This window comes from Malus domestica, chromosome 12 (genome assembly GCF_042453785.1).
Source record: "Malus domestica chromosome 12, GDT2T_hap1".
NCBI classification, from domain to species: Eukaryota; Viridiplantae; Streptophyta; class Magnoliopsida; order Rosales; family Rosaceae; genus Malus; species Malus domestica.
The window spans coordinates 7,338,370-7,350,202 of NC_091672.1; the positions used below are offsets into that span (position 1 = coordinate 7,338,370).

Here is an 11,833-nt window from a genome sequence, read left to right on the forward strand (position 1 = left end):
GTGTTGAACTTGGTATCAATTTTATCTTGTTCTTCATTTTGAAAGGTGAAAAGGAACCTACGATAGGTTCTTTCCCACACCCTTTATATATTTCCAAAAGGGAATTGATGTCGACACCTTTTTTAGCTTCTTATAACCTTCTATTTAATCAAGCCCATTGATTTCATTTTATTTATTCAATCCGATGACGATAAATCAAGAGTGGGAGTGTGATTCTATAGAAGGTCATTGAAAATCACTTTTCTTTTCTAAATTGCTAATCATTTTATTCTTTTAATTTCTAAACTTTTTAATGCTATTTGTAAGAGAAAATATGTCATACGGTTGTGGTTCTACACTTGACTAATGCTATTTGTAAGAAGCAATTCAAATAAAGAAGAGTCGTTGAGTCTTGTAGTTGGGGTTGTAACTGAGTATGGTATTAAGTTGAGTGGACAAAGGCATTCTAGTCTCTGCACCACAGTTGGGTAGATTTGATGCGTTGTGAGGTCATTAAGCACGCCCTAAATTACTCGAAATATTAGGATGCCTTACCCATTCTGCTTACATGTTTATGTGTGATTAGAGATAAATATGTCATGTATAATACATCTTGATAGTTGATAGTTCCTCTAATGGGGTCTCGCATTGTGGGATTTCAATCCTTTTGAACTAGGCTTTCTTTAGGTTTGTTTATCGTCCTTTCCATGTAATGACATAATTTGTTATTTTACGGTGTAATGTTGGGTTTTAGGGCTAGAGATTTAGAATTTAGCTTTGTGCTTGGGCCTTGGGGTCTTGAAGTGTGTTTTTTTGAATATTTTGTTGCATCATTTGGACACTTCCACTTAAACTTAGAGATCCAGTTTTAAGAAGCTGTTTCTCCACGTATGAGAAATAGAGACGTAGTTTCGTTTTGGTTTTGGTTTTATTTTTTTTAATTTTTTTTAATTTTTTTTCCTGTAATCTCAATTCAAAGGAGAGGGAACTCATATGAATTTGAGAAAAAATAGCGAAGGATATGTTTGTGTTTATGTTTCGAGGCTTACATAAGGCAGCTGCTGCCCAAGCCAATTGACTTTAAGTACCATATATTTTTGTTTTCTTGTTGTTTAATTGAATGGGGAAATGCATATAGGTCAACATTCTTTTATGGTTTAATTATTGATTTTATGTTTGATGGTATATATATGGTTCAAATGCTTAATTTAGTTATGCTTGGGGTTGGTGTGAGTGATATGCTGGATAATTAGGCATGTGATGTGATTTATGTATGCTTAATGAATTTTTTTCTTCTTCTAATTGTGCAGATGTCAAAAAGTTATAAGGCGGTGACGACTGCACCTCGTTCGCCTCTTGATGCTCATCCGTCAGCTGCTACTGCTCCAACACATGTCGGTTGATCCAGTTGGTCCCAGGGTCTCCCAGGCGCCGGCGTCATTAGCCTCATCAATGGCGTTACCTATTAGCGCCAGGTGTGGTCATCGCTGCCCCCACACACCCGACATGCCATCGGCATTCACTACTGATGCCTCAGGGTCACTACAAGGTAAAGTTTAATAATGCCCCGCCCGTTCATAACTGTTTCTTTTTTCTATAGTGCTTTGGTGATTTCTCCATATACACTATTCTACGTGATATTGGATTGCCTAATGATGCTAGGAGGGTGTTCATTAGTTCTTTGTAGGGAACAACGTGTCACTGAAACTGTTTGTTCAATTTTTCTGCTTAATTCCAAGTTTTACTAGTTTAATTTTGTTCAAAAGTAGAGCTGCGGCTGCTCTAAGTTCTATATTTAGTTAGTTAGGTAAGTAGAAAGAAAATGTGTAAAGCGAATGTATCATTGTGCTTTGAAATGCAAATGCTTGCATGAATTGAAAGTAATTGTTGTTTACTTATGCAAACATGGAGTTGGATTGTATTTACATTCTATAACAACGCATAAAATGTTGGCAAAGTAGAACCTTATAAAGAATGCCAAATATGAAATATGATAAGCATTTGGTTGCTGAATGACATTGCAAATTAGTAAAGAATTGCCTAGTGACGGTTATTAGTTTTGATGCGGCTGTGCCAAGATATTATCAACAATTCCTTAGTTTGAAAAGTATTTGGTTAAGGTATTGTTATGATTTTAGATGAATTATTTCGCGGTTGATTGTGTGTTGAGCCCCTTTGGTTTAGCAATGAGCGATAGACATGTTTCATGACATAACATGGGTGGTGGCTGTCATTGGTTCTTTATGGATTGTTTGGAACATTTCTTGGTTATGTTTTTCTCATGCCTTTTCATCAAGTATAATTTGTGTTCGTATTTCAATTGTGCATGGTAGAGTAACAGGAAGACAGTGCTGAAAAAGCCAAATGTTTGAGTTCTTATGCAACCAAATGGTTCTGCTAGTATGGTTATTTCTGCAATGTTTCACCTTTATTTTTATTCCTGGTTTGTCCTTTTCATCACTACTGTTGAATATGTTCTTGTTTTGTTATATGTTTTTAGAGTCCAATAGTTGTTATATGCCTCCACCGATGGTAATTAAACAAGAAAGAAATTTCAGTTAACTTAGTTTTGTTATTTTAGGTTAAGTTTGTTAAGTTATGCCATTTAAGGATTAAAAAGTTATTATATATATATATTGTGTATTGTTGTCATCATTCCGAACCTATTATTAAACATTTGTGATCATTGTGTTGGATACATATATTGTTTATGTTATTTTCAGGGTTTTGGAAAATGTTTTAATTATAGGAAGGTTATGCCAAAATTTTAGTAGGATTTGTTATTAGTTTTGGGTTAACGTTAATTTTACATTTCTTTGCAGCCAAGAAAAATACCTGTGGACCTTGTTGCCAGTTGAAGACGGTGAAGATCACCCGGGTGAACAACGGACATAACACAATTGAATACGATGACCGACATCTGGCTGCACCAACGGCGGAATAGCATAGCTCATTGGCCCACAACATGTCACGTCGTTCGAACCTATTGCCCTATATAATGGAAGTCTTGGAAGGCGATGCCAGACGAGGTGAGGATGAAGGTGCGCACACAGTTGTTGGTAAGTATCCTACATTTTAATTGTTTTTCCTTTAAATTTTATATATTTATATTACTTAATGTATGTAATTAATTTGTTACATTGGAGACAAACTATAATTTCGACTACAGCAACGAGCATATGTTGGCATACAATCAACATGCTTTTTGCTAAACGTTACAAGCACTGGAAGAGCGACTTGCACCAATATTTTGAGACATTTGATGATTTGTAGGTTGCTCTTGAGGAGGGTTGCCCGAATAGTTTTGAGGACCGGGAAGATAATTAGGCGTGGCTCTGCAGTCATTTTTAGGAGCCTGGGTATGTGGTACGTTTTTTATTTAAGTTTAAAAGTATTATACGTTTCTTACTAGTGTTTATTGATATTTTTTATATTTCATTTAAATTTGAACTAATACGTTTATCTTTTGTATAACAGAAGAAGGCGAAAGCCAACAAAAGCAATCGGGAGAAGAAGACTCTTCTCCACCATTTCGGTTCGAGGCCTTTCTCATATAGGATGGAGGCGCGGCGGCGGGTAATAATAAAGTTTTTCATATTTAATTTTTAATATGTCATTAATATTAATTTTTTTTTCGTACTAACATTTTTCTTCTCTTGTTTTATTTAGGGGGGTTCAAAATTCTCGGAGATCGATGTCTTTAGCGAAGTATATGTTCGACCCGGGGATGAGTTGGCCGAGTTCCTTCATGTAAATATTCTTCAATTGTAATTACTATCTTATGCATTCCAGTATCATGGTTATTAATAATATTTAATGTTATATTACACAGGCGACGATGATGGAGAAGAGGCAGTTCGTTCTTCAAGAGGCCGTCTCCCAGCTTCCTCCCGAGACTCTGCTCGAGTCTGTGGATCCCTCAGAGGATGTGAGGTTTCAGATCCTTACGGAGACCTTGGATCAAACTCTCGGGCGGAGGCTGGGGACGTATTGTAGAGGGATGGGGAATGCGCGGCTGTGGGAACCTAGAGCCCCTTCATCATCGTAGTCAAAGAGTCAAGTGACAATTTTGATAGCAAAGAAGCTCACCTCGTATAGGAGCCAGATGTCACAGATTGTACAAGCCTTCAGTCAGTCTAGCATTCGTCTCCCGGATCTTTGTCCCCTGTCAACATCCGAACCCCTTCAACCCGAGCATGCCCACAACTCTGCCCTTTCAACCTCTCAGCCCGTCCACAACCTCGAGACCTTCCATCCGCCTTCGAATGACGACCCCGTAGATTATGTTGCATTATTTTATTAGTTTTTTACTCCCTTACTTTTTAAACATTTTTCTTGTGCACACATTTATATTAATTTAAATAAATTATTTTTCTCTTCATTACATTTTTTAATTGCAATTTAATTTTATTACAAAAAAAAAAAAACAGAACAAAAAAATTAAATTAAAAAAAAAAAAATTTTTGCACGACGAATACCTTCATATCTCGAAACTCTAGCAACTAACAAGGTTTCGTCGCGCAAGAATAAATTGTCATTATGCAAAGTTTAGACAAATAAATAATGGTCGTCCCATGTTTGTATCCTGATATTTGGTGCAACAAACACACTCGTTCTAAAAATTTTGTGCGACGAAGGCTAAACTGTCGCGTCGTGTGGTTGCGACCAATGATATTGTTCGTCGCGCAAAGTCTTTCTTCACGATCTTTGTGCGACGGATTATGCACGACGAAGTTTCAATCGCGCAGAAGTTCGTGCAATGAAAATACACTTTGCACGACCAACTTTGATTTGTCACACAAATAGTAAAACGTAGTAGTGTTCTTGAATGCTTAAGCCATCCTTGATTTGGTACTTGTATAATGAAGTCATCAACATAAAGACACACCATAAGAAAATCATGTGTACCCTCTTTCTTGAGATAAAGTGATGGCTCACTTGGACTTCTTACAAATCCACTTTGACGAAAATATTGATCAATTTTGCTATTCTAGGCTCTTGGTGCTTACTTTAAGCCATATAGTGCTTTTCGAAGTCAACAAACTTTGTCTTCCTTTCCTTTTTCAATACATCTTTGTGGCTGCTCCACGTAAACTTCTTCTTCAAGTTCTCCATTCAAAAATACAGACTTGACATCCAATTGAAAAACTTGGATTTTCAATTGTGTTGCCAAAGCCAAAACAGTTCGTATAGTTTCCATTCATACAACCGGAGCAAACGTTTCATTGAAATCTACTCCAGGTTGTTGAGAGTAGCCTTTGGCAACCAGCCCAACCTTATGGTTTTGGATTGAGCCATCTTCATTGTATTTTGTCTTGTAGATCCATTTAAGTCCAAAGATGTCCTTTGATTTAGGCCGATCAACAAGTTACCAAGTAGAATTTTTCTTGAAAACTCTAATTTCTTCATCCATTGCGTCTTGCCAAATTTTTTCTTTCACTGCTTCCTCAAAATTTTGAGGCTCCAAAGCAATCAAGGCAAGATCATACGACTCATATATGTCCGCCAATGAACGCGTTCTTGCGTTTAGTCTTGGTGTTGAATCTCGTGAACTAGAATCAGAAGTTCTTGCACTTGGAATTTGACTTTTTGCTCCTGAAATTGGGCTTTGGGGCAGCATGGTTTCTTCTAAATTTGATGTTTTTGGTTCCTCGAAAATTCTCGGTATTTTACCTCATTCGTTTTTCCATCTCCAGACCTTGAATTCATCAAAAATAACTTCTTTGGAAATTACCAACTTATTAGTTCTTGGATCAATCAATCTTTATGCCTTGGACTTGTCACTATAGCCCACAAAAATGTTTTTTTTTCACCTTTTTTTATCAAACTTTTCTCTCTTTTGAGAAGGAATATGTCCATAGGCCATGCAACCAAAGATCTTAAAGAAATCAACCTTTGGCTTTAACCCATGCCATGCTTCGAAAGGAGTCATATCCTTGATAGACTTGTTTGGTGACCTGTTGAGAATAAACACCGATGTATGAATTGCTTCAACCCAAAACACATTTGGCAGACCTTTTTCTTTTAACATGCATCTTGCCATTTCAACAATGGTTTGATTTCTTCATTCTGCAACACCATTTTATTGTGGAGTGTAGCTTGCCGTCAATTCTCTTTTTGATTCCATTGCTTTTGCAAAATTCTGAAAATTCATTTGATGTGAATTCTCCACCACGATCAGTTCTCAACGTCTTCAGATTGTATCCACTCTGCTTTTCTCCATAGGCCTTAAATTGCTTGGAAAAAGAGAAGGCTTCTGACTTTTGTTCTAGAAAATAAACCCAGATCATCCTGCTATAGTCATCAACAAAGAGAAGAAACTATTTCTTGCCATTAAAAGATGGTGTGAGTCGATCCGCATATATCTGCATGTACCAACTCAAGAAGGGAACTTGCTTTCCATGTTGATTGTGAAAATGGTAAGCGGTGGAATTTTCCAAAAATACAACCTTCACATATTTCTTTCTCAGACTGAACGAAAGGAATGCCAACCACCATATTTTTTTGGTGTAAGAGGTGTAGACTTCTTTGATTTAGATGTCCGTACCTCATATGCCACAATAGTGATTCTTCTACATTTTCGGCTTCCAAAACATAGTTTTCTTTTGACGCCATGATCAACGGAAATACTTTGTTTGCCGTCATTTTTATCTTAGCCACTACAGTGCTATTCTTTTTATCAGAAATACCATTGTGGTTATCATCAAATTTAACAGAGAAGCCTTTTTGTAGGAGTTGTCCTACACTTAATAAATTTTGTGCCAAATTAGGAACATATAGCACATCATAGATTAGTTTTGGTGTACCTTCTCGAATTTGAAAAGAGATAATACCCTTGCCTTCCATGTTGTGAAGCTTTCCATCTTCAAGCTTGACTTGTGAATTCACATTTTCTTCAAATTTGATGAAACATTATATGTTTCCCGTCATATGGTTACTGCATCCGCTATCCACGTACCATATATCTTGTGGTTCTTGACGAGCGCTGAGACATGTATAAAATAGTTGCTTTGGAGAATCATTATTTTATGTGAAATTGGCTTCATTATTTTTCTAATATTTGCAATCTCTTTGAGAGTGGTTGGGTATTCTGCATCAGGTTCGCTTATACCGGCAATCTGCACTCACTAGTACAAAAACATATTTACGTGACGAAGCAAATTGCGTCGTGCAAAGTATGTTTGTGCAACGGTGACAACAAAACGTCATGCAAAGTATCTTTGTGCCTTGTCTTTTTACAAACATAACATTCAGGGACAAAGTTACCATTTTGGTTGTTTTGATGGCTGCGTCCTTGTTGATTGTTGTTGTTATAGTTGCCTTTGTTATAATTCTTCCGCCAATGAAATTTACTTTTTCTCTCTTGAGACTTTTGAGATTCTCCTTTTTGCTTGTCTTCTTTCTCCTTCAAATCCAAGTTGGATTGAAAGGCTTGCTCCAAGGATTGGTCTGTAGACCTATTAATCCTTTTTTCATGTGCTTCCAAAGAACCAATTAGTTCATGGAGCGTAAGTGGAGTGAGATCTTTTGACTCCTCTATTGATGCAACATCGTGATCGAATTTTGGTGGTAGACTGCATAGAGTTTTCTATACAATTTTCTTGTTTGGAATTGCATCCCCATAACTTCTGATTTGGTTAACAATTCTAGAAACTTTTGTGAAGAAAACCTGAATGGATTCATTCTCCTTCATTAGTAAATTATCAAACTCTTGCCACAAGGATTGGAGTTTGATGGAGATCAATTTCTGTGAACCTTGGACTCAGTTTTGAGTATTTCCCAAGCATTCTTTGATGTAGTTGCAGAAAGTAATCTTGGAAAGAGATTTTTGCTTACTCCCTGTTGAATTAGGAATAAAGCCTTGGCATCTCTTTTCCTATTTTCTTTAAGTGCTTGCTACGTTTCTGGTGTCACTTTTCCGGTTCCTCATAACCATCTTCTTCAAGATCCCAAAGATCTTGAGAGATGAACATGATCTTCATTTGTAGGCTCCAATATTCATAATTCTCTCCATCAAAAATAGGCATTAAATTTTGAATATTTTCCATGGTTGAGAATTTGAACTTGATGCCATGATTAACACAGCGGAGGGATTGGCTCTGATATACCAAATTTGTTGGAGGAAGATGGATATGAGAGAATATGGAAAGAGAGTTTTAAATAGAAAACTGAACTTTATTGATAACTGACTTTATTGATTTCAAATTGATTACAACACTAGGTCATCTTATTGGCTATTTATAATAACATTCAGACCTTTTCATAACAGACATAATTCTTGGATTAGTTCCAAGAGTTGCAGACACAACCCTAGACATCTGATACAACTCTTCCTAAACACAACTCTTCTTAAGTGACACAACTCTACTTAACAACTGATAAAACTAACAGGGAGAAAGTGCATTATGTTTAACAAGCTGTCAATGCTAAGAGTCAGAATGTTGGAAGAGCTTGTGTTACTGTCGGAATCAACACAACTTGATTTGTTAAAAATCCACTTGTCTTGTATACGTTTCATTTTGTCTTGCGATGCAATGATCGCGTTTGAAACATCACTCATGAGAGGTGAATTCTTTGGGAAGGCCTGTAAGTCACGAAATCAAGAGGAACAGAGAAAGTAAAAGTTATGTCATTAGCAAGTAAAAGGTTCCAAGTTCGGGCAAATGAGTCTGCAATGATATAGAAGATATCACCAAGTAACCCACCTATAACTACTAGTAAGTGTTGAGTCTTATCACAAAAGGTTTCGGTAATATTAGCAGTGAACCTCCCACATATAAACTAAATACTATTTTGTTATATCTCCAATGTTAAGACTCTATTCTCCAACAAAATATGGCCAGATTGTTCTATGTAAAATAATAACAAAGGTATGGGAGAGAGAAGCAAGTAAGCTTACGAACGCAAAACTGCCTGGTGTAAATATCTTTTGGCCAACCGTAGTATATTTTGAGCAATAAGTAGAGAGAAAAAGCTCGACCAAAGGCTTTTCATCGAAAGCAGCAGAAACAATCCCTTGCTCAAAAAGTTGAGCCAGTCCTTGTTCAGAATCACAGCTTATAAGCTTGTTAGATGGGATTCCAAGTTCTATCAAAATCTTAACTACAAATGAACCTTCTTGGTAGCCAACCCCTTTCGTCAGGTCTAGTTGGAGCGGTTGGAGCTGTTGAACTGTTAAAAGTGATGCTAAACTGGCAGTGTAACTTTGAATCAGTACGAGGACAACAAAGCACCAACCTAGTTAAGTTGCTCAATACTCTCTCTCCTGTTACAAAAGTCCAGAAGAAAAAAAGGAATGGATATATAGTCATGAAATATGTGTTAGAGCTAGAGTATATACATACCAACTTATTAAACTTACGGTGTGCAAAAACCATGGTTGAAAAGGAAAACCAAAAGCTTGTGCCAGTTTGGTGATGTGGAGGCCCGCGGAATTCTTCGTTTACCCGATGTTCTAGAACCCAAACCACAAAACCAATGAATATGAAAAAACAACCGCTTGTTACCTAAAGCTTCCAAGTCAACGGTTTCAAGAACACCCATGCATTTTTACTATTTTTATTGTATTTGATAGGCATGATCATTGATATCCCAGATTATTGATATCCCAGATTCTGTTTATGGTACTGTAAAGTCAACATATAATGACCTGCTTGCTTCACTGGATATATCTCCAACTACAGCATCCCACTCCTGTCAAATAAAAAATGACCATGTACTTGAGTGAACTGTGAACAAATCGGATACTTTTGATAGAATACTTGTTTGTGGAATTTTTCAGGTCGACAGGCCGAGGGCCTACTCCAACAACACTGATACTGTCCCCACTTAACCATCTACACAATCCTCAGGTGTGGGGTTTTATCACAAAAAACTTCAGTGTTAGTTAGAGAGGGGTATTTCTATTTAAATTGCTCTTCTCTTCTCCCTCTGTCCGATGTTGGACAAATGAGGGTTCCAACACTCTCCCGCACATGAGACCCTATTTTATGGGTCACACGTGAAAATCCACATCGGCAACCACGTAGAGCCAGTGGGGGCTCATCCATCGCGCAGGGCTAAATGAGGACCCACCCAATCACGTGGCATCTTTGGTTTACGTGGACATCGCGCGGGGCCAAAGGGGACCCACCCAATCACGTGGCATTGCGGGCCCGTCCCCTGGCTCTGATACCATGTGGAATTTTTCACGTCGACGGGCCGAGAGCCCACTCCAACAACACCAATACTGTCCTCACTTAACCACCTGCACAATCCTCAGGTGTGAGGTTTTATCACAAAAGGCCTCAGTGTTAGTTAGAGAGGGGTATTTCTATTTAAACTGCTCTTCTTTTCTCCCTCTGTCTGATGTAGGACAAATGAGGGTTCCAACATTGTTAAACATTGAGATTAAAAAGAAGATACAACGGATAGGAAAGAATAAGCGTCTTACTTGAAGATCCCGTTGATACATCAAATCATCTAAGATGCCAGCCGGCTCGCCATTAGGCTGTGCAAATGGATAAAACTCGAAAGAAATAGCGTAAGGCAGATTTTCTATTACTGCTTCAAAGACATGCAATATCCAATAGCAATGGTTGTGTTAGTGACAGGATCATTTGTCACATTTACCAATTCTTCGAACCCGGCCTTCACTGGAACTCCGATTCTCAACTTATTCCCATTTCTAGGATTTATCTTCCAACCTGTTGGAGTAGAGGTAGTGTCTCCAGGCCATATAACAGGTCAAAGACTATTGGCAGTACCAGTGTTTGTGGTATTTAAGTTCCTCATAAGTCCATCTTGAGGCGTCCAATACCCAATTCCTCTTTCACCACTGCCACTCACATTTACTATCTGAAAACCTGATGACTGAAGTTGTCCATTAACAAGGCTAAAATTATCCGAAAGGCCTTTGAATATTGTACTCGATAGCGCTTGAACAAGTTCAGGACCATTTTGAGAGAACCCTATGCTAATTAGGGCTTATCTTAGGGTTTAATTTTCTAATATTATTCTTCTCACCAAGGAGGAAAATATGTATTGTACAAGGATGATTTACAAGGAAAGAAACATCAAATAACTATCCTAATTACATCCTGATTACAAGGACCCAAATAGGTAACTAAACTAATTACAAAAGGTCAACTCTCCTACATGCCCCCTCTCAAGTTGGTGCATAAATGTCGTTCATGCCCAACTTGACGAGAGAGTTGTAGAATGCTTAACTCGCAATAGCTTTAGTTAAAATGTCCGCCAATTGATCCTCTAACTTTACGAACAGGAATTCAAAGATAATTCCCATCCAACTTCTCCTTAATGCAGTGTCTGTCAACTTCCACATGTTTCGTGCAATTATGCTGGATTGGGTTATGTGAGACATCAATAGTTACTTTATTATGACAAAACAAATCCGAGGCCAACTTTTAAGGACACCCGAGCTCAGCGAGTAACCTCTGAAGCCATAATAGTTCACATACTCCTTTTGCCATACCCCTGTATTCCGCCTATGCACTTGATAAAGCAACCACTTTCCGTTTCTTTCTCCGCCAAGTCACTAAATTTCCCCTACAAATGTGAAGTATCCAGATGTGGACCATCAATCAGTAATGTTTCCTACCCAATCTGCAACGGTATAACCTTCTATCCGGCCATGATCATTCTTGGAAAACATGATGCCTCTACATGGGGAGGATTTTAGGTATCGTAGGATACGTTCAACCGCACCTATATGTGTATCATTCGGAGAATGCATAAACTGACTAACAACATTTACTACATATGCAATATCAGGCCTGATGTGAGATAAATAAATTAACCTCCCATCTAAGCTTTGATAACGATCTCTGTTAGTGGGAACTTGATCAGGGTGCAC

The 11,833-nt window shown here is 37.7% G+C and overlaps 1 protein-coding gene across 2 annotated transcripts; it reads left to right on the forward strand.

Annotated features, from left to right (window-relative positions):
• Positions 1-2,898: 2,898 nt before the first annotated feature.
• On the forward strand, positions 2,899-4,168 carry LOC114819928 (uncharacterized). Of its 2 annotated transcripts, none has more exons than XM_029089602.2 (5): positions 2,899-3,038; positions 3,253-3,345; positions 3,457-3,555; positions 3,649-3,729; positions 3,812-4,168. In XM_029089602.2, the coding sequence occupies exons 3-5, from the start codon at positions 3,538-3,540 to the stop codon at positions 4,025-4,027; spliced, it is 315 nt and encodes a 104-aa protein (XP_028945435.1). In that variant the 5' UTR covers positions 2,899-3,038; positions 3,253-3,345; positions 3,457-3,537; the 3' UTR covers positions 4,028-4,168. The 2 variants fall into 2 exon arrangements, with proteins under 2 accessions (XP_028945435.1, XP_028945436.1); XM_029089603.2 differs by having other exon boundaries at positions 3,253-3,338.
• The last annotated feature ends 7,665 nt before the right edge of the window (positions 4,169-11,833 follow it).